General features: G+C 45.8%; 1 protein-coding gene across 2 annotated transcripts; it reads left to right on the forward strand.

Annotated features, from left to right (window-relative positions):
• The first annotated feature begins 3371 nt into the window (after positions 1–3371).
• Positions 3372–24732, forward strand: Otp (orthopedia homeobox). 2 transcript variants are annotated; one of them, XM_076895151.1, is made up of 8 exons: positions 3372–3622; positions 3686–3942; positions 4025–4092; positions 8264–8401; positions 8796–8977; positions 20614–20794; positions 21383–21562; positions 24173–24732. In XM_076895151.1, exons 4-8 carry the CDS (start codon positions 8320–8322, stop codon positions 24496–24498), a joined length of 951 nt encoding a protein of 316 aa, XP_076751266.1. In that variant the 5' UTR covers positions 3372–3622; positions 3686–3942; positions 4025–4092; positions 8264–8319; the 3' UTR covers positions 24499–24732. The 2 variants fall into 2 exon arrangements, with proteins under 2 accessions (XP_076751266.1, XP_076751265.1); XM_076895150.1 differs by lacking the exons at positions 3686–3942; positions 4025–4092.
• Positions 24733–26799: the final 2067 nt, after the last annotated feature.

Genomic DNA, 26799 nt, shown 5'->3' on the forward strand with positions numbered 1-26799 from the left:
TAACGATAATTAAACGATAATTTAGTAAACTAGTCGCGGAAAGTGGATGCAACCGGAGGGGGTGTTGCCTGTGTGGGTGATGGGTAAAAACTGGGAACTGCGAATATTTGAAATATACGTTTGCATCGCGGCGGTAGGATTCCTGCGGTGCGCGCGCGAACCGTGCCGCACATTCCCCGGTTATGCCTGTTTCATTAAACAGGAGAATTCCAGTGTATTTTTGGAACTATAGGAACCGAGCGAAACCGCTGGTTACATTTTCCATGGGCCGCCAGCGTTTATTCCGCCGCGTATATTGCAACGCGACACGCACGAAAATATCTTGTCGCCATGTTCGAACGGTGATCGAATACTACGGTCCAGCGACGTTAATTATCTTTAATACGATTACCAATGTATGTATTTTGCATACGCCGAGTAGAATGTTTTTATTACGTTCTACCATTTAACTTGATTCACGGAAGAGCGCGAGAGAGAGTGAGAGAAGAAGGGTGGGCGGGCAATGCAAATCAGGGTAAACGAAGAGTATCCATAAACTTTGCCTGTAATTGCTTAATTGACGCGTGGTTGGAAAAATTAGAAAACTGCAGAATTTAAAATATGCGTTCGAGGCAGCGGCAAGTACCAACGGGCAGGTTAAGTTCAATAACTAATTCTTGTTTGTACGTTCGAAGAGTTGCTTTGAGAGCGCCGACGTCTCTGATATTAACTCAGCGTTGTAAATTATTTTCATATTAATACAAGAATGCCAAACCGTGGATCGACGAAGCGTTTCTGCCGTGTTTATTAAATTTCTTTGATATCCAACCCCCTTCTCCAAGTAATATAGCTTCTTGGTATCTATGCATGGCGTTTCTGCGAGATCTGCTTCTTCGAGAGATCGTAATTCATCTACGAAATTTCCGTCCGGCTGGTGCTAACCGTCCTCTCGAAATTCTTAAGCGATCGCACTTGTATTCGCAAGTCGTGCACGCAATCGTTGACGAGAGTAACGGCAATTACGCGTATCGCTGTTGCGACAAAAATATATTTCGGTTATTCATCGACGCGCGTAGTATTTCAACGTTTATTACGAACTCATTTCTACGCTGAAATAACTGTTCTCACTGACGCGCGCCGCCGAACGAGTATGAATTTCCGCTTCGACGTTCAGCGAACAAAGCGTTTCAACGTTTTCCGTTCTCCATTTTTTTCTTTTTTTTTTCGCGTCGATACTCGCTATGCAAACGGTGCAATTGAATATTTCTGATAATTAATCGTGCACCGGCTACACGCGAATCAGATAAAGAAACGAAGCATACGTAATGCAGGATCGATCAAAATGAATTTTAATCCGACTCTGTAAATTTCTTTTATTTCTTTCTACCCAGGGCTCTGCTCTCCTGCTAATTACGAATGTCCAACTATGACTGCCTAACGAGACGAAGAAATTATTAATACCATAGACGACGACGGTAATTCGTCCATGAGAATATGTGGATCGTAAAGCGCCAAGTCACACCATACCAGGAAGATGCGTGAAGATGTTAATCAATAACAAGTCAAACACGCGACGACGTAGTAACACCAGACTACAATAGTACAGCGCACACGTACTACTACCGCGGGCACAATCTACTTACTTTTCACGCGCACACAATCGCTCGCTCGTGCACCTATGCATTAAACAGCTCTTCTTACGAACGTTTCGTCGAACGTTGCTGGAAGTGCTGCGAACGTAAGCATTTCATAGAAACTCGAGGACGACGAGAACGCGAGAGCAGACTCGCGTCTGTCTCGCCTAAAAAGCCAGTTTCTCGACTGGTTCCGATCGCGGAAGTGGATATCAATCTCGAGAACCAGTAGCCGTCGATACTGGGCCGAAGTGTTCTCCGGTACATCGTCCCTAGCCGACGTTGGAAGCGGCGCGGTCGACTTCCGTCTTCGCTCGACGCCCGCCACCTTATAAAAAGGGTAGCTATTGAATTAAAAGGACGTAGCGAATAAAGCGGCCGGGCTACGCGGCAGCGTACAGTCGAAGAGGGAAAGAGTAGGGAAAGAGCGTGAAAAGGGGGAAAGGGATGAAGCGGCACGGACGGCGGAGGGTGGCTCTCCTGGGTGGAAGAGGGACGAGGACGGAGGAAACGTGGAAAAAAAGTTAGAGGAAACGAGAAGGAATCTCTCTTCTCTCCTTCGCCCCGTCTGGCCTCGACGCGCACCCTGCAACCCCCTGTATCCACCGGACGCCGTGCTCACCGGCCATAAAAATAAAATTTCAATAAATCTCCAGCAGGGGGTAAGCTAGTGGGGCATTCAGAGGGCGGGCTACTCGCTCATTGGAGCTGGGTCCGCGGCGGTTACCGCCTACCGCAAAACAGAGACAGCTAGACTACAGTAACCTGGATAGAGTTTACCTCGGGATATGGACAGCCCCGCCAACCACCGTAGTCCGCGAGCAAAACTCTGCCACTACCGCTTCCCGATTTCTTTTCGCCGGTTTTTCTACTTTTTTTTCCTTTCTTCTTAATCCCTCTCTCTCTCTCTTTCTCCTCCGCCTCTTCATCTCCTTTCTTTCCTCGACAGAGAGCGGCTAGAAGTGCGCGCGGTTCTTTTCTTACTTTCGTTCATTCGCTTCTCTTCGTCCCCGCTATTGGATACTGCTTTATCTTTTCTTATATTTCCTGCCTCTCCTGCTCTTGTCCCGCTAATCTGTCTGTATCGGTTCTTCAGTCGCGTAGCCATCCACGCAAGACGCTGCTGGAAGTACGCCGATTTTATCTTTGCGCGGACCGCCTCGACGACCGGTCGACTGGGATTTGCCGGCTCCGGAGGGTGCTCCAAGTGGATAGCGATTTTAATGATGCTCCACGCTTTTACGAGTTCCTTGTAGAATGCAAATTGAAACCAGCATACCATCGAACCAAATATGTCTTTTAAAATCCGCGACAACTCAACAGCGATCAAACTTTGAACAGAGTACCAACACCCTCTACGTCTTCCAACCTCCTATCACCCAAGCAATCATCCTCTCGAAATCGATCTCTCGAATTATCCTCGATTCCTGAAGAATCTGGCTCTCGCCTCTCCTCGAATCTCTCTTCCAGTAGCAGAGAAAATATCCCAGAAGATCCCAGAACTGTCCCGTCAGGTTCCGTTTCCAGGCTCCACTGTCAGCTAGCTACGTTCCTGTCGGCGGCGGCGAGTCTGAAGCACGGCTGCGATTTAATATCACGCCCACAATCCTCTGGCAGAAGCGAGAGCACGTTAGCTCGAGCAATGGAGAGGAAAAGGACAGGGACAGGAGGGTGTTTCGCGCAACAGAGAGAGGGACATCCGCGGTGATCCTCGGCGGTGGGGGAGCTCCGATATGGCAGCTAGGCAGTCCGCTGTTTGCCTTGCTGGGGTACGGTGCCGTTCCTCGAGCACGTCTCGTCGGTTCGCAACGGATCTCGTCGCGCAACATCCACGAGAAATTCGGTGGAAATAAGTAATCCCCTCGCGGTTCGCAGGGCGTAAATTTCGTGGCTCCCGGTGACGCGCGGATATTTCGTAACCGTGTCTTATCTGTGTCGGGGGTTGCATCCCCCCGGGAACGGCATGCTCAACAACATCTCCGCCGGCGGTTCCGTACACGGTATTACCGGTAAGTAGAGTCAGAAAGGTGCGAGCATCCCTTCATTTCTCGATGGATCTCGTGTGTTCTCAGGTTGAAGTATTCTGGAGGGGGATTTTTTTTTGTCGCGTCCTCAGGTGGTTGCAGGGTTCGAGGTTGGTCCCGTGAAGTTTCGCGATTTTACCCGATCCTTTGGACGATGTCGAGTAGGGATGTTTGAGGGTCTGTTCTCATTACTTGGCTATTCGTTGCTCGTGGTCTGAGTGTGAAAAAGTGGAGGAGTATGTTTTTTGTGCTGTGCGAGGGTTGAAACTGGGTTGGTTCAAACCTTCTGCTTCTACTGCTCTTGAGTAAGGAAATTGTTTTCTACTGAGATATATAACTTACAAATTGGTTAAACGATGCTAAAAAGAAATATTTCTTTTGTATAAGACTGAACAGTGGACGATGACTCTGTAAGCGACGGTGTCCGACGCTTGGAAACTTTTATTCTTAATCAGGTAAATAAGTAATTTAAAAAAGAGAAGAGGAAAATTCTGTAAAATTCTGTTAAAGTAGAACGTTAGATCTGTTAGAGAATAAGTATTATTCATTTGCAAAGTTATATCTGAACTTAGGAAATTGTCAAAATCATATCCCCGTAACTAACCATTGTACATATTTCATTTTGTGTAAAAAATCTCTTTAACTAACATTTAAACGATAACTATATGTAGGCGTGAGCGTGGATATGTCACAAATAACATAGTCGGTTTCGTTTAATGAGTTATTAATTAGGGAAGGACATTCCGTATAACTTTAACCACTAAAAAATTTGTTAAAAAAGAAGTTATTAAATTTTTTTAATCGCGGGTATACCGCGCAACGAGCAATCGTTACTGCAATTAGTACTTATGAAATATATTTTATTCATTACTTTAATTTACGTAACAAATTATATAATATTTATAAACTTCACGAACAATAATATATTCATTTCGTTATTAATATTCGTCGCGGTATTTCAAGTTACGCTCCGGAAGATCCCTGTCCGTCGGGACGTGTTCTTCCGCGCGTGCAATTAAATAATAATACCATTCAAACAATTATAACTTAAGTAACAATGACTTTCATTAAAATATAATTGATCGTGAACAAGACTGAACGATATCCTCTATCGCGCTTAAGCTTGACATAGCACATTATTCTACCGAAAGCAGACCAAGTCCAAATTATACAGAACGTTTCGCTCATTGTCAATCTCCGGTTCAGGTGTATAAAACATTACTCTATTCAGACAGAGAGATATTTGCATCAAATAAAAGATACAATACATTAAAGACTAAATAGAAGCACATTACTTTCCGACACTTCGCTGTTAATAATTGAAACACCAGCCGTCGCTTGGCACTCTTCAGCAAAACGTAAAAGCTTCTAAAGACGGCAAAAATTGACGAGATAGAATAGTCATTCCCATTCATCCCGATCGACGATCGTACAGAAAATTTATACGTCGCGTGCATCAAGCAGCCGCGGTAGCACGGTTTTCATCGTCGAAAGTCACGGGACACGCGCGAACGGAAGGACAAAGTTGGTAAAACGACGAAAAGAAAAACTTTTCGCCTGATAACACGTGGCGGACGCCTGTTCGCTTCCCTCCCGCCGAAGGAAAACGCTTCTCGAGTTTGATGACCTTAATTACCTCAACACTGATTATATTAGGCGGGAAGTTAAGGAACGATTTAGAGTTGGAGCTAGTGGTACAAATCGAGCGAAAGCGCGACGTGTCGCTCCCGATTAAAGAACGATTAACCCTCGATTTTTGTCCTGGCTACTTAATCTTCGTCGTCACCAATTCATTTTCCATCGATCCCGCATTTTAAGGAACCGTTCAACGATTCTTCGGCTACGACACGCGACCTGGCTTCTTTTCCTTTTCTCCGAGAATTTCTAAAACTATTCTCGAGGAAATAACTTCCTTGATGGCAATTATATTCTGTTTAATCTGCTGTCGTTCTATTCGATCGATCGACGATATTAAATCACGTTTTTCCTTTAGTGGATATCGGTAAAAGTATATAAAGAAGAAAAAAGTAACACGAGGGTGAAAAATTATTGATGATAGGCGAATTCGTTTTCTTAACTGTTATCCTTTTAATTCGATTAAACAATTCGATAATCCGAGCTGATGGGATAGGATTAAACAATGATTCTTGGCGTTAATGAGAGGCAAACGGTTGCGAGGCAAACAAAAGGTGGTAGCACTAATCCTCGGCAAGTGGCGCGTTCGCACTAATCATATCCTGTTTGCAAATTTTTATCGAGCCCCGCTACGCGATTAAGCAAATTGAATTTGCCAGCTCTCATATAAAAGTGATATTTATTTATTCGTCTCTACCTCTCTCTCTCTTTCTCTCTTCCGTTTGAACACTGTTTGAGTATCTGAAAGGATGAAAACTGGCATTTATGTATTCTGCATGTGTCAAAAGAATCACGGCTAGTGACTTTCGCGATGCGTACGTTTCATTCTTCGTATAAAATCCCTTTTTTCTCCCATTGAATCAAATTGATCTTGATCGAAACGAATTAAATTGCACGAGTCACGAAGCGGATCTCGCAGTGACAATTCAATTCAATGCGTTTTTTTTTAGCGGAAGTTTCGCAGTTGCGATGCGAAAATTGCTGCGAGACAAAAATTCACGGAAGAGTCCAGCGTCGACGTAGTCCCTTTCCCTCGCTTTTTTTTCGTTCGTTTTTTTCTACTTCTGCATCTCTCTACCTCTCTTTTCGCGGAAACAAAATCCATGATCCACGATGAGGAGATCAAAGGGACCTACCGAATTTCGGGAGGTCGAACGAGGATGCTCATAAATACCAAGCCTCGTCCAGTAAAATCGAAATAAAATCATCAGGACCCATAAAAATAAAACGAAAATAAAGACCAGTCGTAAAGTTCATTCATACGAACTTTCCATTGAGTAAACGGTTTCTGACGCGCTGGTGGTCGCTCGACAACCCTGCTCTTTCTTCCAAACAACGATACTCCTCGATACCGAGAGGATCCCCATCGCAGTTTTATGAACCTTTCGATTCGCTGGTTACATATTTTAACATTTAACTAGCAATCGTCTATTATTCGCATTCGTCAATCACGATTTGGCTTTGCGACTAATACGTTCCTTCAGCACGATCGGATTTCTCATTGTCCTTCCTTCGTGGCTTTTCTATGTAAACTATTTATACGTCGAATAAACTGTCCAGGGATACGGTCTAGAGGTCCTTTTAGACATTTTTCGATTATGCACAACGTCCACTACGTAATAAAACAAGAAAGTTTCGAAGTTATCGGTGACGATTCAGAGGGAAATTCGTGTGTAGCGATGGTCGATATTCATCAAATATACAAATTACATTAACGCCCGTATACGATGCATCGAATAACGGTCCGATAAAAACGATCGGATTTTCGGCCAGGCATTTGCATAACTTAGCGAAAAAGGAACGACGTCGCTCGATTCCTGTCGGGAAATATTCGCGATTTTCCAACTATTTCCATGACGCTTTTAGCGCCGATCAAATAGCAGACTATTTAACATTATTATGCATGCGCGGTCGCATTAAGCATTTTGGATACGGCCGAGGGCGAGCGTACGACCAGAATGAATCACTATTAACAGCCAGGATTATAAAATATCGATGCAAAACTGCCGGGCTGGTCAACGTGTTTATGAAACCAATAAAATTCCTTGGTTACTATATTATCGTTCCGTTGTAACGCGTGTTGACTTCATAACGCTTGATGCACGGCTCGATGGTTAATTAACGATCTCGGAGATATGGTGAGAAATGTGCCGATTGTAACGACGATGATCCCCAACACGCGAACAATCCTCCGAAGCGACGTTACTTTCCACGCGTGTTCATTATTTAAATGAAAACAGACAACTTCCCGGCTCTTTTCAAACTTGATTCACTTTACCAATTCCTCCACTTCCGGGACAGGGTCCCTCGAACCCCCTGGGGTATAGAGCATGTTCAGAGACACCCCTCGGGGAAATTTTAGCGGTGGTTGCGCTCGCGCCTGGGCGTCGTATTTGCCGTCCTTCGGCCGTCCTCCGCCTCGAAGTCTGGAATCATCCCCTAAAATTTCTCGCCGGGATAATCGAGCAACCTGTACGCGTTGGGACCACCGAAAGTCGGTAGATCGGCTCGAAGAGGAGGTCGAGGGAAGTAGTTTCAGTCGATATTACGTAAGCAGGTTTGACAAAGCACAACGACGCGACGCGCGATGGCCGCGCGCGGTCACGGGCTCTCCGCGGCGGGCGTTCCATCCGTTCTCCTCCCACGCATTCTAGAAATTTTCTACGAGCACGTAGCCGGGGCCGTACGCGGGCGCGCGAACACGTGTTCGTGCGTGCATGGGACCGCGGGCCTGGATGTGTGTGTTTGCTCGCCTAGAAGCCGGAGGCCGGTGACGATTCTCGCACCTTCGTGCTAAGTGGCCCGTGCCCTCCCCTGCCCTCCTCGCCACGGGCCTAGCCAGCTTCTGCTCCTATACAAATTTAAACTACATAGAGCAGAAAAGGGAGTGAGCGCGAGGAAAGGGGGGCCCCGTTGCCTGACGAGGGGGGTAACAGAAAACTGTAATGGCTCCTATTTTTCTTTCTCTTTTTTCGCGCTTCGCGCCCGCAGGAGCGAAGGATCTTCATGCGCAGGATCTAAAGAAGCACGAGAAGTTGGACGGCTTGATGGGGACTTTGGGGACCGGGTTGTCTGCTAGCGGTGGCCTCACACTTCATCAGGAATTAATCATGACCATGCCTGGCGCGGGTAAGTGTTTTACCGTGTTCGAATGTACCCATTTTTTTTTTTTCCACCCCCGCCGCTCACTTGGTTTTACCGACGTCCAAACCCTGATACCGTTTCGATGTACGATAAATTCTAAATTTCGTTCTCCCGTTCGCGAGTGCCGCTCGATCGCAGTTGCATTCGACGGAGAGAGTAGAAAGTTGTATGGAAATCGTCCGCGTCAATCGAGAGGGACGGGAGAAGCTAAATTTGAAAAAAGGAAAGAGTCAAACGGATGAACCGATAGATGCGAAGACGGCTCGTGAATTAGAAATTTAGAAGAGGCATCTTCTGTAACGGTGGAAGATCGGAAGCCAAGTGAAGCGAGTGAATTTGACGAAGCGCGAAAATTGAACATTTTCTCGTCTTCCTGCAGGGAACGCAGCAGGAATCGGGCAAGGCGACGACAAGCCTGCCAAACAGAAACGGCACCGAACGCGGTTCACACCGGCTCAGCTGAACGAGTTGGAGAGGTGTTTCAATCGAACACACTACCCGGATATCTTCCTCAGGGAGGAAATAGCTGTGAAAATCGGTCTGACGGAGAGTCGAGTTCAAGTAAGTTTTTAACTTGACATGGATTTTGTTGCGAGAAAGAACCGACCGCGATAAACTTCTGTTCAAACCGATTCGACGCAACAGTCCTGGACAACGACGATAGCTTACTTAATTCTTGGGTTGCGGTTCGGGTAAGAAGAGACGCGGTTAATAGGCATAACTAGGTGGTACCGCGAGTGTCTCGAAATCAATTCCGCTGGCCTACCGTGGCTTTACGGATTAAAGTGAAACTTGGAGTAGCGTTAAGCCTTCGCCCTACGGGGTCTCGAAATTTGGTGGACTCCGGCTCGCCGTCAGCCAACCGCAAAACTTTCTGGAAACTTTCCCCACCTCCGTGGTGTACGGCAAATTCAAAGATCACGGGAATGACCGCGAGATATTGCCCAAGACGCGATAATGAAATTCCCAGCCCGTTGCGTTAAGCGTACTTTTCCTTCAGAGGGAAAAGATATTGTGTAATTAGTAAACCGTGGCTGGTTATGCTAGTTTATCATAATTCTATGGTATTTGAAAAATGAAACGAATTCCTACATGGATTTCGTTTCTTCAGTAGCGTTTATAGACGTATGAATTTGCATAAACGCTCGCAATTTAGCGCAATAGCATTTTATATTACGAACAGAATTACTCGTGCAATACCGGTCTATATTCGTACGTATTGCAGACTATTTCCAGGTGTAACGTTAAAGTATACGAAAATCAATTATGGTTATATTTGAAGTTTCTTATTTTTGCGGGCTGGTTTCGCGGCGGGCACGATTCGCAAAACGTAGTCTAATTAGATTTTCATGATACATCGAACATTTATCACTCTATTCAGCGCGATATTCGTACACAGGAAGTTTTAAATATTGAATTCTATTATAAGGAATAGCCGAAGCTCTAAGGAATAGCAGCAAGACCAAGAATAAAATATCAGAATAGAATAATAGAATATTTAGCGATAGTCAAAGAGTGGTGTGGAATGCGAGGGATTCCGAGCGTTATTACGGTCGATATTAAAGAACGAAATGTGCGGGGCGTGCTTTAAAGCGGAAATTGAAAAAAACCGATACTCGAGTCTTGACCAACTCGCGCTCTCTTCCTTTCCCCCGGGCATCAACCGGCTGGAGCTTTTTTAAGTCTCCGGGGCACGTCTAGAAAAACGAAGCTAATAGAAATTCATGAAAATTTTATTCGCAACTTGGAAGCGTCAGTCAAGCCAGGCGTCGTGCTGCATATCAAGCAGTCTTGCCCGTCTTCCTTTCCCCGTGTCGACACACACGTGGACGCGGCATGTGTGCGACGCCTCTTCCCGGATTCCCGGATATTTTTCATATCCACCGTGGCAATTATGAGGCGATGCATACCGCGACCGTTCCATATGTTAATTCCGCGACATCACCCCAGTGACATCGCGATCGACGTGCTCCAGAAATACACCAACGATGGTACAGTTCGGTCATTTAAATCCGCAGACAGATTCTTACTCGGTTTCCCATCCGGCAGGTTTTTATCCCCGATCGAACCTTCATCCCTCTCGGTGAATGCTTCTCGCTCGAACGATTCGCCTATATTCACCGTTCATCCCCCTACTCGAGAGAAACGTCGCGACGATTTCAAGCGTAACGCGCGACTTTTTCCATTCCCGAGTCCCGGGGACTCGAACGTCGAGCATAATTATTAAGGAACGAAGGAAATCACTAAACGGCCGACTCGAGGAGGGGAAAAAACTCGTCGATGCGAATGAGAGCTCGTTGTGGATCTCTTGGTTCGAGACACAGGTAGATACGCGTTCGAAAGGTAGCGTGGACGAACGAAGAAAAGAGAGGAAGATCGGGAGGGGAAAAAGGACGAGAGAGAGAGAGAGAGAGAGAGAGTCGGTGCTCGGGGTGGCTGGTTGCCTAATTGAAAGAGGTTTTCCGTGGGCGAGGGTAGACATCAGAGCGAACGAAGCGTTTCCAAGGAAACCCGGCGGCGGGCTCTCGTGTGGAGAGGGCCTCAGGCACCAATGGGGCTGCTAGGGAAAGGCGCCGGCGCCCAGCGTCGCTATACTATCGAGCGTCGCTATCAAAGATTTCTTGACTCGCCATGGCGGACCAGCCGCTGAACATTTTCACGAGGGCTGGGTCAACCCCGCGGACGTATCAGACGCGTGCACACGTGGCTGGTGTGCAACCCTGTGCATCGTACTGTTCACCGGCTGTTATTGGTTCTTCAAACATTTTATTTCTTCCGATGAAATTGAAACAGTCGATAGATGATGGCTTTAGGAGTTTGTCGGTAGGATAATAGTAGATTCTCAATTCTTCGAATGAAATAGACTCGCGTGGCGATATTGTTGTAAATTGAATACGCTTGGAAAGAAACTCTACTTTCGAATAAAATCGTTAATAGAGGAATTGAAAAATCTGTGCGGGCATATCATCGAGGGAAAGAATGTTCGATTTGCCTGGGGAAAGAGGGAAAAAAGGCAGGAACAAAATGGTAGCGAATCAAACGGTTCGCACGAGAATCGAGGAACGCGCGCGCTATTAAATTACATTTTTAACCGGCTAATTGGCGATAGGAAGAATCGCCGAAAGAATGGCACGCTTATAAAGTTTGCAGAATTTTCCGCGCGAACAATCGGGACTTTTTAATCGAGCGAAACGTAGCCCGGAGCGAGAACGATAGTTGTGAGAGGCTACTGAATGGATCAGGGAAACGGCGCGGTGTGTGCAGCTAAAAATTAACCAACGGCCGGTTTTAATGCGATGATAGCGTTAGCACAAAAGAGAGAAAAGAGAAAGAGACGGGGAGAGAGAGAGAGAGAGAGAGCCGCGAGCAAGCGTTTCTAATTACCAACAAAATACTTGATATAGTGTAATGAAATATTAGGATTTATCGATCTGTTGTAATTTATTACTACTCGAAAAGTGATGTAATTGCCGCTACGTCTCTAATTGCTGTTAATTAACAACTATTATATTGCTGGCGCGAGATAACGCATTCGTCGGAACTGCTTTACAATCAACAATTACTTCGATGCGGCATCACGTAGCCGATCCGGAATTATGCGAGGCATTTAATTACGTTTTAACGTAATAACGTTTTCAATTGTGCCACTCGTTTAACGTGTCCGCGGACCAGATGGTCTGGCTTGTCTGAGATGTACTACGGGGGAGTAATATTTTGTTACAACAATCTCAGATTTAACGAGGGAACTTATAAAACGACGTTTTCTGTACTCGCGTATACTTGTCTGAAGACAGTAATCGCGTTCTCATCTCTCGTTAAACGCAACTGCCACCAATCAGTCAACTCACCGATCCAGCCATTCTACAAATATTATCCGAAATAATAGAATCATCGTTCGTTAGTATATAACGCAGGGTGGCGTATCGTGAACAAAGTTCGACGATATTCCAAAATTATTCGTCGCAAAATACCGGCTGGACGGCTATAAATAATTTGACAGACTCGCGAGAGGGCGAAAAAAAATGCAATTCGACGGGTGCAGGTTCCGAGGGTTTTTTCATCCCTTTCCGAAACCCTCTGCATCAGTCGGAGGTCAATGGCTCTTTCCGTGTGCGGAACGGCGCGCGCGCGCCTACACACACGCGTGCACACATTTCTGACCGCGTTCCCACTTGGTCGCACGGATTCGCAAGAGCGCACACAGACGCGCTGTTCCTTACCGTCAATCATATCTAGAATATTAATTAACCCCCTCTCGATACTTCAAATAAAGCTCAATCATCCGGCAGCGCAGCGGCGAACACGTCCGCCGGCAGCAAAACCGATCGTAAGCACGCGCGCGCGCGCGCGCAACCGCGTCCACGTGTGACGATGGTTCAGACAAAAAGCTTTTTTCAGCCAGACATTTATCGCGAACCCGACAGTCTATTTTCGGGGACACGTATTGGCGCTTTACGGTTTTAATTACGCGTATTTTAATCCGCCCAGGAGACATTTTCTGTTTCGAGCGTGGCCGCCGCGGAACGAGCTTTATTAGACCTGCACACAGCCGATTTAAATTTAATCATAATGAAGAGGCGATTAAAATTGCAATCGTCCACGGAATAGAACCCATAGCGGCGGGCAGTTAACGTCTGCTAACAGGCATTTAACTTAACTGCCTCAGGTAACTGGTCGTTTCTAGGCTGAAGGGTCCTTTCGATTACCACTGCCCGGAAATTTTATGGGACACGACCTTCCGTCGATGGCTACCGATCCGTATGAAAGCCTGGCGACGGAAAAAATAAAAATGAGGAAAAAAGGAAAAAAAAAGAAAGAACCGGGAGGCCGAGGGTGAAACGTTGCGTCTGAACTACCCCGTTGGGTTGCTCGCACGTTTTCCGCCCTTTCGTTGCCCACTATCCGTCGTCATCTTCCCAAAACGTGGATTAATGCTACTAATGGATACAGCCTCGAATGAGAAGGAAACAACGTTCAGGTTTATGGACCGGAGCTACAGTTTTATGATTCCAAACCGGTGATAACGCTCGACTATACAAACGCGGCTCCCGAAGGACTGTTTCTTTTTCGGATTGATTCTTCCGGTTGCTAAACATTTTTCATACGACAAACCTTTGGTTGCCTTTAAGTACTTCTAACGATTATCCGTTACACGTTGTATAACGAGATAACGAATTAAGTCCCAAAGTTACGTAGCAACAACAAGACGCGCTACCCCCATTCGAATTTAACAGATTTTGCTTGAACGACCTCGCTTTGATTCGTTTCACGAAACGATCGATGTTCGAATCGTTGCGTCTCTACTCGCACCAGAGAGCATTTCGACTGCTAAAAGTCACATATGCCGTTCCCAGAGACGGTCCGTAGTGGCGAATGTTGGCTATTGCTTTCAAAGTATCCCACGGGAGCTGGACGAATGGCGGTGTCATTCGACCATCCTCTGGGACAAACAAGTGACTGCACCGAGGGTAAATGTAGTTCGTTATTGTCTTGTCCTGAGAAATGGGAAATGGTTTCAGTGTACGCTCGTAGGGCTGAGAAGTCCGCGACGCTTGAGACTGAACTTTGCTTCGCCTCCGCGCGTCGAAACTTCTGTCTCTACCCGCGATTCCGCTTCGAACGATAGGCATATATCCCTAATGCGGACGAGAGTTTTCAATTGTCTCGTTTGGTTAATTTCGTTCGACGCGGGTAGGAAAACGAAGGATTAAAAATCGCAGATAAAACGCGAAAAAGGAGCAGCGAAAGGTCAGTTTGGAATTACGACCTCGGCACTGGCGTGCATTGAATCGAGTATCGAAAGGCAGGTATGATCGATATGCAATTTCCATCCGCAAAATTTCCACCCGCAAACTATCACTGATCATTTACGTGGATGCGTCCAGCGTATAACCGGACACGTGTACGCGGCAATCGAGTGTTTTACGATGGCGCATCAAACATGCGCGCGTCAAGCTTCGCCGGAGCGCGAATCACTCTCGATCACGGTTCTGTCCCGTGTTAAATCACTGCCACATTGTTTCTCGCCCGCCTGTAACGTATGAACGCCATCGAACGAATATCGAATAGGTGCGCTACGCCGGCGAGGCGTGCGCTGAAAATAAATCAACGTCCTGCCGGAATAAGAATACACGGGGACAACAGGCATTAGTCTAACATTATTCTAATATTAAACGTGAAATGTGTGCTCGCCAACATCTTTTAATATGTCAGCAAATAATAGGGTACGGAGAAAGTAATGGGAGCCGCGTTCCGATTGCATTATGCAGAAACCAGTCACTCGACAAACTTGCGCAATTTAAAAGATCATAATTGGACTTTGCACGAATTTTGATACATCATAATCGAAAATGGACCGATTCATTTAAAGTTGCTTCTTCTGGTGGTATTAAATATAGACTATTTCAATCCACGAAGATTTTTCGCGAACGAGCTAGAGTAGTGCCTTCTGGTACAACACGTTCCACTCGAAATATCAATTTCACAGCTACCAACATAACACCTTTACCGCAAAGGTAGACGAAATTCGAGAAAACGCGCCGATGAAATAGTAAAAGTTGAAAAGAAACGAGACACCGTCTAGCAGGTTGCTCCCAGCGTGACAAACGCTTCAGCCTACGCGGCTCGACGAAGATTCAACGCGTCTGGTATGCAGCAGCCTATGCATTTTAAGGGAGGGGTGATTTTTAATGCCGTATAAATATGCATAGACCGCGATATTAGCTCTTACGTGTCGTCGGCCGAAAAATATCACAGCCGGGTACTGCACGCGCACACGGGCACGGGTGTCGCGCACAAGCGAATACACGCGTACGGACGCGCGGAGAGAAAAGCATCCCCGTGTACACATGTGGTAGCTAGGTATGGAGGAGAATTGGGGTTCTCAATGGATAAACTATGTCGCCGCGATGACCCTAGGGAGTATCATCTAACGCCCATTTTGTTATGACGTCTACCAGCCCTGAATAATTTCACACACGCGTTGAAAATACACGCCGCGTTGGGGTAAAACCGATCTCCACCCTTCGAGCCACCCTCTGAAATCTCGATTTTCACGGCTGACTTTCGAACGCGTAGGCACTGCATCGTTGGTTGGAATTAGCGACACTCCGATGAGCAATTTGGATTCCACAAGAAATGATTCAATTAACGATAAGCAGTTGATCATGATTCCTACCGTATTCACGAATGTAGCAAGCAGTGATCGAATACCGATCGAAGCCAGTGCAATTTCATGGAATTGACGGATCGTCCTCGGGCAAACGTACGATGCTATACAGATTTTTGCGAGCGCACTTACTTCAGGGGATAAATCCAGTTTCAGAAGCAATTCGGGCTAATTTCACGACAGGCATCCTGAACCAACGATATTGCGTCCGTGAAATAATAATAAAGTATAAATGGATCAAGTTTACGGTCCGCCGTGCATGCGAGAGCCGCGAGTATGCATTTTATCGGTAGTTCCGCGACCTTTATGAAGTTGCCCGCATTACGGAGAAGAATGTGCATCTTTTCGTTTTAACCTTACTGCCAGTATCTTGAAACGCTTTGAGAGACGAGCGCGCGAATCTCGCGGAAATAAATGTATCGCCGTAATACAATTTCCTTTGGTTTATGACACACCGTAAACCGCGTTTGAAAAATCGACCGAAAAGTTCATTTAAACCTGGCGTTGCTCAGCCTTCCTGGATGATCCTCGAATTTTAATTCCACACGAGGTTAGATCACGACGACCCACTAATGGCCCAACGAAAATGTCCCTCCTGACGACGTAACGCGGCATGAAACAGTGGGCGGTCCGGGTAATGCGTCTTCCCACCCTCGGACAGCAGCCCAACCACCGTCATCAATCAGGCTCGCATCTCACCAACTTATGTAGTATTTATTTTCATTAAATATTAGTCGCCCGCGCCATCACGCCGCCTTTTTCTTCCCCCCATAATACAGAGAACATTGTCTTTCCGTTAGAAATCGATTATAGAAGAAATTTAACAACGAAGCCACGGTTACTGACAAAGCAAACGATTGTATTCGTGTATCTTTCGGAAACGTTAATTCGATGGATCGAAATGTCTATCGAATATATTTATTTCGGGATAAAACTTTACTGCGAATGACGGAAAAGGAACATCTTTAATTATTAAACGACAAATTTTGAAGTCGCCGTCCTCGGTGTCTACGGATTCGATTAATTTCGTCGAAATTTCGACAGGCAACCATCGATCGTTTCCGAAATAGCAGCGTCATTGTTTAAAATTCGATGGATCGGTGACTGTCTGACCAGTGATCATGCTATTCTACTTGGCGGACGCGGTAAATCCGGTGTATCCGCGTTTCGTCTTATTATCATCGAATTCAGGGTGTTCGTAGTCCAGGGACGATAGCACGCCTGACTGCGAATTAAGTTTTCATCGTGGAAACGTTTCAGCCCTCGCTGGGGTCGCGAAAAATCTCGCAAGAGAAACGTTATCCCGGTTTGCGGCGATTCCAAGCATTTTTCCGCGAAGCGAGTCGAACTATTCTTCAATGGCGTGCTGAAAGCTACTTCTATATATCTTGGGGTCTTGGGCAGATCCCGCCGCTTGCCTTGATGGCAAGCTCAATTTATATCAGCGCCCGTTGAAACCCCCTTTACGAGGTCTCGCCGCCTCTTCCACCTCCTAAACCTTACCCTAACCTCTGCCCACCCTTGGCTCGCCTGGCCGAACCTTGCTTCTTGCCACCTTCAGACCCCACGAGAGCACGAAAATTCTTATCGCGACTTAAAGTAAGCTATTCGCCATTGCGGTGGATGAATTTACGCGTTGCATAGATGTAGCGGTGTATTTAAAATATTTTTGTTAAGTAAACTGTTTAACGATGCACATAGCGACGCAAGATTAAATTTGAAAGGGTTGATTTTTCTAGCAATTTATCGTTTCATCCGCGAATTCGCGGGCATACGGTGAAGCTCACAAGCGAGGGTGATCGTTTATGCAAATTCAATGTCAACTTGGTAGATGGCTGGACAGTCAGGTAAAATTCACTTGGCATCGGTAGGGCCAAAGTAAATCTCGGTTAGTAAAGCGCATAATTAACCGCGCATAGGGAGGGGTGTCGTAATGAATTCCTACCTTTGTGGAGGGTATGCAGAATTCAAACGTGAAACGAGAATGAAGAATACTGAGGAAAAACGATGGAAAATTCTTTCACATTCGAGTACATGGCGTTTTTGATCGCACGTTCTGATGGAACGTCAGGCTTTCGCTTAGAACCAGTCATTATCGCGACCGATGCTGATTATTCGAGAGCGTTTGCGTTCGTTTCCACCCTCGCCGTGATTCCAGGTGCTTCCTGGGAACAGCTGCCGCGGCGCACGCGCCCCCGCAACGGCGATGCGGTGATTGATCAATTTTTAAAAAGCAATGTTCCTAATTGACCCGCCAGCCCGTCTCGAACTGAGGTATTATAGCCACGAAAGGCGTCAGTCAAGCAACCTTAGTCATCGAAAGGTGTGTTCCCCGTGATTCGATCTGTACAGTTGCCTCTTATGCCCTTTACCATTCGTTGCCTCCTCGGATGCGTGCGTTAACAATCGATCCATGTCTGTTTCTCTTTTCTATTCCCCTTTTTCGTTTTTTTAATCATTCTGATGCAGGCACGCTTCTATTCACGTGGTTTCGATTCACTGACGTAGCACGTTCGCATCCTGAATTTTCGAATACACGGTTAGGTTACAACTATTCGATGATCATATTATAGGGTGCATAGAACGACGAGTAGAACTATTATCGATTTGACGTTCTCTAATGGCGATAGTGCACGATTTTTAAGATATATGAATTTAATGATCGCTAATCTATCATACTAGGTATGCAATTAGCGGGGGGATATTCGCGCTGACCACCTTTGTTCGCGTGTCATCATAGAGAACGATAGTTTCGTTCCTGTCATACTGTGCGCCGTGATATGTGTAATTAACACAATTTCATACGTATCCCTGATCACCGTTGATCATCGAAATGGGTGTGCTTTACATAAACGTAGAACATTCGATCATAACGAATATTATTAACAAAGTCACTATTTCATCGGAATTAAATAGTGTCGAAGAATCAAATGGAACTGAGACGAAACGAAATGGCTCGATAGCCTTGGGGTAACGTGTCGGAGATCTGTTGGAGAATTTGGCCCACTTATGACTCTACTAACAGGCAGGAAAATTACGTTTTCGTTTCGTAACACTTCGTGCGAGAGGTAACTGTGAACAAAATGTTGCAACAGTGATGATACAGATTAATCAAACAGTTCGGTCGATTTAGACGGTACAAGTGAAGAAGTTACTAATCATCCGACGCCTAGCACTCGATATCGTCGACGAAATCTCTCATTTTGCGTACAGTTATTTCGTAACAGAAGTCATTAGCATTCACCTGCGTTAATTAACGGAAGTTCTGCCGTACGTGTATGCAGGATGCATCAGCCACCCGTTAAGGGAGAGGGGGGGTTAGCACGTGATAATACGCGATATGTATACCGCCGACAGTCCCTTGTGCTTTTTCCCTCTTCTGGTTTATATCGTCGATGCTCACGTGGCGTGTAACAGCAAATTATCCACGGGCTTTTAGCTGTAGTTCTGGTGTAGTTGTACCGTGAAATCGGCGCAACCACACCCACGCGGATGCCGCAAGAAACATCGACACAGCGGCAAGACAAAAGGGATCGAATATAAGGGGGGAACAGATTTTGCATATCCTCCGTGGACTGTCTCCTCTATCGCGAGGGGAGAGAAACGGAACCTTTTCATTTCCGTGGAAGGATTCGATCGTCTGGTCTTACGACGTCTCGACGATCATCATGTGTGAGATTTGGATGGATAGTATTATCGGCGAACGCTGCGCCAATGGGTGATGTATAGGCACTGATTCGATCCCAATGCACTTAACACCCATCCAACACTAATGCTGTTCTCTCGTCACGAGCGTTCATCCTTGAGCGTCGCTGGACGTGCCAGATGTTCCTAAGCTTCGCCAAATGAAGCAACGTATCCCAGGATAATAACAAGCGTCGAACCGCGACAAAAAGTCTACCGCATCGTTACACAGGATATCGCGATATCCTTATCCGTTGAGTAATACCGTTGCGTCTTGTCGTTCCGTTTCCGACGTGCTCGAATTTTTCGCAAAACTAACGCGACATCGGTGGTTTTCATTCTCGAAAACCGGAAACTTATCGGACTCATAATAAACCGCCTTCGCTGGAGAAATCCGACGATCGCTTTCTGGCAATACCTGGAGTACACCGAAACGTGTAAATCCCATATATCCAATTAGATTCGTATAATCCCTGCATGTTAGCAGAGGGTGTCTCCACCCCTCGAGGCTGGCTGGCTGTTTCGTTCTCTGTCGCCCACCCCTCCGGTTTCTCATCCCACCGGAAGCAGCCTCGACTGCTCTCTCGCAGGTAACGCGGTTGCTACGTGTGCGTCGGAGGCGCAAGCGCGCATCGCGCTCTAATGCTAAAGTACTAATTTATGGGCACATATGAGATGGCTATAGCGCGCTTTACCGCGCCCGGAAAGGGACTGTAGTCCGTGGAACAGGGGCAGAGGGGGACGGCTGGTGGGGAGGATACGTAGGACGAGGGTATATCGGAGAGCACAGGGGTGGGCTTTGCATGCGATATCAATAAATCAAGTCCCCGGGACCCCGGCAGCTTAGGGGGCCACTACGTGGCCAGAATCAACAGCTCATAACGTCGGCTAATAGCTACTCGCCGTGGGGTCGAAGATATTGTCGTAACGCCCAGGGACATCTTAACGTCTTGCGCCGAATTTGCTTTCTCGTGCGGGCGTGAAAGAACCGTCGGCGAAATGAACGAATAACTAACATCGGACGGCCGATTCGATGGTGTGGCGGTAGAAGCCTGAGAGTAGTTCTCTTTCTACTTAATCGTATGATCATTGCGCATCAAAACCAGTTTTTCGTAATATTCTAGGGGTGTACTTTGTGCGTAGCAACACACGTCGTGTCGTGTAACTCGCGATATCGATCGGACGGCATTTGTTACCATCGTGTTGCTCGCAATCGTCTCGATACCATACTTGTTTAAAAATGCGTCAGAAATAGATATTTTGCACTCACCTGTTACAGTCGTCGCGATGTGACTCAACCTTACCGATGATTCGACGACAGCTGAAGCTATTTGTACGTTTCCAGGTGTGGTTCCAAAATCGTCGAGCGAAGTGGAAAAAACGAAAGAAGTGCGGCCCCGTTTTCCGATCGCCGCCAGGACCATTGCTGCCATCGCACGGCCTGCCACCGTTTGGCCCGATGAGCTCCGATCTCTGCGGTGCTGGGATGTTCAGCGGACCTCCTGAAAGATGGACAATGGGAACAGGTCAGTCAGTCATCGGTGATTCAAAATTCACTGTGCATTCCAACAAATAAATCAATCCCTACGAGAGACGCGTTTCTGTAATCGAATTAAAATTGATCAAGCTTTCAAGTATCGCATTAATTTCCTGCTCCTGATCAAATGTAGGATTATGTACTCGAAAACGAAGGGTGGAGAAGCAATCGTGGAGAAGATTATTTAATCGCAATAAATTGCCCGGTATCACATTAATTACATTCAATTTCTTGTACGCGTCATCTCGCGTACGCGTAACATTATTACGTGGAAAGGTATCACGATTACGAGAGAGAGAGAGAGAGAGAGATAATAGTCTTAAATAGCCGGACTGTAGACGAACTTTCGACGAGCATTCGCTTCTAATTTAATTTCACGTGCCCATTATGCGAGACAGTTGAAATTATCCGCGCGCATTGCCGCATTTGCAACTGTCCAACGATCCTCGTGACTCTCCTTCTTTTTATTTTTTTCCACCCCCCTATGCATTTCCTTCGATCGACAAATCCTCGCATGTCCCCGTGCAGTTGTGTGGCGCGTCACGCGGATGTTTAATTGAAACCGTTTGCTTCACAGGTCTTGGGCAATTGGGACAGGGAGCCATGGGGATGGGTGGTTTCGGGCAAAGTTTAGGGCAACTTGGTCAGCAAAGCACGGGGAATCTCGGCTCGAGCTTGGGTCTCGGTAATTCCGGACTACCGATCAGCAGTCCGTCGCAAGCCGTCTATCAGGCCAGTTATGGGCTGAATTCCCTTGGTAAGTTAATCTTATACATAGATTAGCACAAGCTACAAACTGAAGAAGATTCTTTGGACGACCTGGTTTATATAATATATGCGTCGTACATTCTAGTTGGTTTAGGCCACTTTCCGTCGCGTAATTTTAAGCGAATGCAACGTCTTTGAGATTGGTATCCGAGGGGTAGCAAAGTTCGACGCGCTACCTGATCTTTGATGCGCGATCGAGGCTGGAATCGGTCGCAAACGGATCTTTCAGGAGAGGAATATTTTCTATCTGAAAAAAAAGACGAATATTAACGTGCCGGACAAACGCAGACGCTTATAGGCGGTCCGATAATCGCCTTGCCAAACTTTTGGACCGTGGTCCTCTAAAAAAGACGATGTGCAAACAGTATCGAGGAACCCGGTGCCTCTTTGACGAAGTCGTTAAACGTTACGGTGCATTATCGCTCGAAGGGGTTATGCGCCTGCATGTAAGGAATTTGAGACAGAAACATAAACTCCGTCCTCTCGTCTGTTTACGCAGGCAAACCTCGAGCCTGGTCTCGCACCTAGGTGCGAGATCTTTCGCTGTATGTTTACCATAACATCTCGATGCAACCTGTCTTGGTTAAGTTACGCTTCAGCTTATCCAGGGACCTTGTACCTTCGAAGGTGCCTCGGAAGAACGAGACGTGTGTGAAATTCTTTGTCTCACGAAATTCTACCCATCATACGGAGTCCCGGTCTTTCTCTCCCTCGAATACACGAATGATACGGTCGAAACGTTTTAAAAGAACACAGGCGCGAAGAAGCCGTGGAAATGGGAAGGCAAGTTGAACGTTCGACTAGTTCTTTGCTCGTTTTGTAGTACCTGCGATGCGTACAGTGATTGGAAAGGAAAGGAGAACTATGTGACTGTGATAAAGAAGAATTGTGAAAAATATTATTCTCTTGATACTAAAGAAATGTACGTTGTCATTGCCCTTTCCGATTATTCGCTCCTAGAATTTCATCAATAATTTGTACCGAAAACATCTTGAATACTGTCGTCGCGAAATGCATATTGACACGTGCAAGTGGGATTGATATAGCTGGATAACTCGTCATTTTCCGAGGTCAACAACTTCTAAGATCAGTTCTTGCTTTAAAATTCTGCTATCCTTCAAGTATCGTCACTCGTATCGGAAAGCTCATCCGTAATTACTTCCTTGACGACCAAATGATAATTGAAAGGCGATATACCGTTCATACAAATGGTTCTTAATTTACAAACAAAGAGAATAATCAGGATTATTGCGAACCTCTATAAATCACGTATGCCTCGTCTCTCGGTGACTAAGACGATCGAACGAAGCAAATTTCCACCGAACCGAGAGAATCCGCCTGGAAAGGCAAGGGGTTAAATTGTGTGGCGAAACTACCTTTCGGTGTAGCACAGTTTCACAATGTACGCACTAATGTGAGCGTATCTCAAACGCGAACATGTACCTGTGTACATACGTAACACGTACAAGGTGTCAATTACCACGTATTATCGCCGCGGGGCTGGTAGCGTCAACCGAAAGGAGAGAAAAAAAAAAATTGCCGTTCCACAGGCGTAATTCATCGTCCGTGTGGTTCGTGTGGTCTCGGTTTAAGGTGGACGCCAATACTCGGGCCTGACCGCAGTCAGTTATCCGCTTTTACTCGCCGATAATGCCTAGGGCAAACACCTTTTAGAGAAACGTCTTATTTTTTCGGTTTTCGATGATGATTAGCATTGAACGGTAGCGTGGTCGAGGTTCACCGGTTTCGAAGTCGATTACTGAGCTCTATTTTATTTATTCTCGTCTAGCGCGAGACGGGCGAAAGAACGTCTAGGAGGTGTGAATTAACGTGGCCGAAAATGCCCGATTTTCGAGTCACGAGCGATCCCCTGTATGCCTTCTCGAAGTCGAGATGAACCAACGAGCTGGTTCCACGAACGAGATTTGCCTTTTAAATCGTTCTTTGTTTCGTCATGTAGCGAAGAACGGGCCAACTTTCCAATAATAAGAAAAACTAACATGTTAACCCGATACATTGTTACCCGACTACGCAACAATATTACACGGAAATATGATGATCTCGTCGTTGGGTCGAATTGTCGCGTGACTCGACATAGAAACGTCATAAGACGGCAGATTCGCCATTAGCCATTCCATTCTTCGTTGCTAAAAGGGGCGGGCCCGCAGTCCTCCGCAAACTTGTGCCCTCGCCACGATACCGCCATAAAAGTATCCCTTTTCCCCGTTGTCTCTCGCCCAAGCCCACCGACGTGGCGCAAGAAAAGGCGGAAACGACTTTACGACACCCGGTAGCGCACCCCACGCACTTTGTGAGCCTACCGTATTAATATCTCCTGCGATGAAAGGAAACGTTTTTTTCTTTTCTTTTCTTCTTTCGTGCACCTGCGTTATCGCACCTGTAAATTGCTCTTTCGCTACCTGCCACGGCTGAGGGATTCTAGACTGACTATTCGACGCGCGACCAAACACCCGGAGGTTTACTACGTTTACTAGTCCGACGAGACGCTCGGTTATACCATTACCCGGTCGTCATGATCCGCGTAAACACTGATGGGATAATAGCGGGCACTTAAATGATACCATATTCTGAATTACAGGGGGTGTGCACGTGTCAGCATCACGGGGTTCGCCACCGGGAGGATCGAGCGTGGGCGGTGGTCAGGGTGGCGGGCTTGGATCGGCCTTGAACTGCGGCCAGGGTTCGCCTGGTACCACTTCCGGTAGCGGAGGCGGCGGTGGTGTTTCCTGCGTGGCTGCCGACGTGAACGTGTCCGAGGCGTCGGATTGGAGAGGCGCGCACAGCATCGCGGCGCTCAGGCGTCGCGCTTCGGACGCGTCGCAGCAATATAGTCCACAGCCACCGCCGCCACCTGCAGGACCACCTCAGTATGCCCAGGACATGGAGTACAATTCAGTTTACTGAGGCCACTCGAGTTTTCCCGTTAACTCTACGATGTTAAACCCTATCCGGGAAACGTTTCAAGGATTCCCATCGTGGACAGTGAACGTGCAGGGTAGCGGATCGAAGTAATCGATCGCTGATCGTCGAGAGGGAACTACACGTTGTTCGAGGATGCTCTTCTCTGTGTCACGGTTGTATGTATTGGGTGGCACTACACTTTCAACCTTCAGCGATTTCAACGATGGATTTATCCATCGAGGCGTTCTTAATGAGAACAAGTACTTGTTGTTACATTACTTTGATTGTCGAGCTACATACAACTGAAGAGGAAGAAGGAGAAGAAGAAGTGAGACTGGTTCTGTTGAAGTTGAAGTACTTTAAATGTATAAAAGATGTATCATTAATGGAAACTGAGTCGTCACACGAAGCTGTTGCAACAACGAATTTTTGTCGTTCCTTCCCTAACCGTTATGGAAGATACGACTCTTAATGTTGATTTTCATTCTTGCTTGACTGGTCAATTTATAATCACAGAGAGGAATAAAACGACCGTAGATTTTCTATCGATTTCAGCGGTGATGGCAAGTCACGCTGATACCTGTTTCTTCTTTCAACGATACGTGCGATCCGTGGAGTTCGAATAACGAGGAAAGTGAACCCTTAGACTGAACAAGTAAACCGAACATTGAGAATGATAAATGCGTCGAGGAATAAAAAGAGGAAGTATCGCCAACTGAAAACGTAACGCATTAGTGACTTCTTCGAGAGGATTCGCGACATATTGGAAAGCTGTGCAATGCTAAAAGAAGATGCGGTGATTACTTCATATACGCATATATTAACTTTATAACCGGTGCTCGTGTCGGACGATGTGCTACGTTTTATGTATTCGTAACATGGCTAATTGCAAGTATAACGTTTATACACGTATAATTCCTTCGCTGTTACAATTGAACGGATCGATTCTGCAAATACGTTACCGTTGTTCTTGTTTGTACTACTTCTTCGTTAACTGTACGAAAACCGTAAAGTCTCTCTTATCTAAATCTACATGAATCAATCGAATAAGAATTTTTTGCCAGCATTGAAAAATATTTCCACATATGTATATTCTTTTAGAGGAATTTTGCGAACCACAGATAACAAATTCGCGCGCAGTGGCACAGTGTATCGAAAAAGTATACGACAAGTTATTATAGTATTACGTATGGCATTGTAAATATAGTAAACGAAATTGGCGTAACAACTACGATCGATTATGATTATTGCTATTAAATTTAGTAATATTACTGATAACTCTCTAAAAACGCCTGGTTCACTTTGCTTACTGTTCCTTTCACAGGGAACTAGTTTTAGAAACCAAAGGAAAAATACATTCTCATAATATTTTGCAAATCCGTTCTACATATTTGATCTCCGTTTATGTGAAGTAAAGGGATAGCCTGTTCTGCAACCGACAAGTTGTAGAAGGAAAAGTTGCTAGTCTTTCTTTGTTCGGCTTTGTACTTCGATCACAAACTGGTTTGATCCGTGAGGCATTGAAATGAAGCAAATCGTCGAAAGAAGCCGATATGTATTGAATAAGGTATTTCATTAGCCTCAAGACTACCAGTATGTGCGTACTACGTTGAGTCCTGCATGGGAGGTACAGTACTTTGAGTATACTTAATTAAAATGCAAATTAGCACTTATGTAAGTACATACATTGCATTTCTCGAATAACCTCCTAGAACGCTATGAATATAGATTGTTTTCGTTGTTCTATACAGGGGCGTAAGTTTTGTAAATAGAGTATACGTCTAATATTAATAATAATTGAATATTGTAAGCGAACACGACATCTCATTTACGAACGAACGTACGCGAAGTATACTTGGACATTGTGATATTTTGGGCCCGCTGTTCCCTTCTTTTCAACAGCGACGGGCCGTGTAAGTACATGATATTGCAAGAAGAATAAAAGCGATACCACAGGTAGTAATCGCGAGCGACGACAAACGTCGATTATTCTAGTTACGAATTTATGGTAGTCTTAGGTAAAAATTAGGGATAAATATGAAATGAACGATATGCAGTTGTCAGTGTATTACTACAAAACGTATACGATTTTTAATGTACAAATAAAAAAAAAAGGTATAGCCGCGAGACGACGATGTTCCCCTGGAATTTCATCCTGCTGGTGCGATTTGTGTTCGGGATGGAATAATTTATAACTCGAACTGAATCTAACTGTTTTTTTCGTTTCGCTATTCCCATTCTTTTCTTTTCTTTACAGGATATTTTCTACGTAACCGACTTGCACATTTTTATACATACTTAAAT

This window comes from Xylocopa sonorina, chromosome 5 (assembly GCF_050948175.1).
Source record: "Xylocopa sonorina isolate GNS202 chromosome 5, iyXylSono1_principal, whole genome shotgun sequence".
Lineage (NCBI taxonomy): Eukaryota > Metazoa > Arthropoda > Insecta > Hymenoptera > Apidae > Xylocopa > Xylocopa sonorina.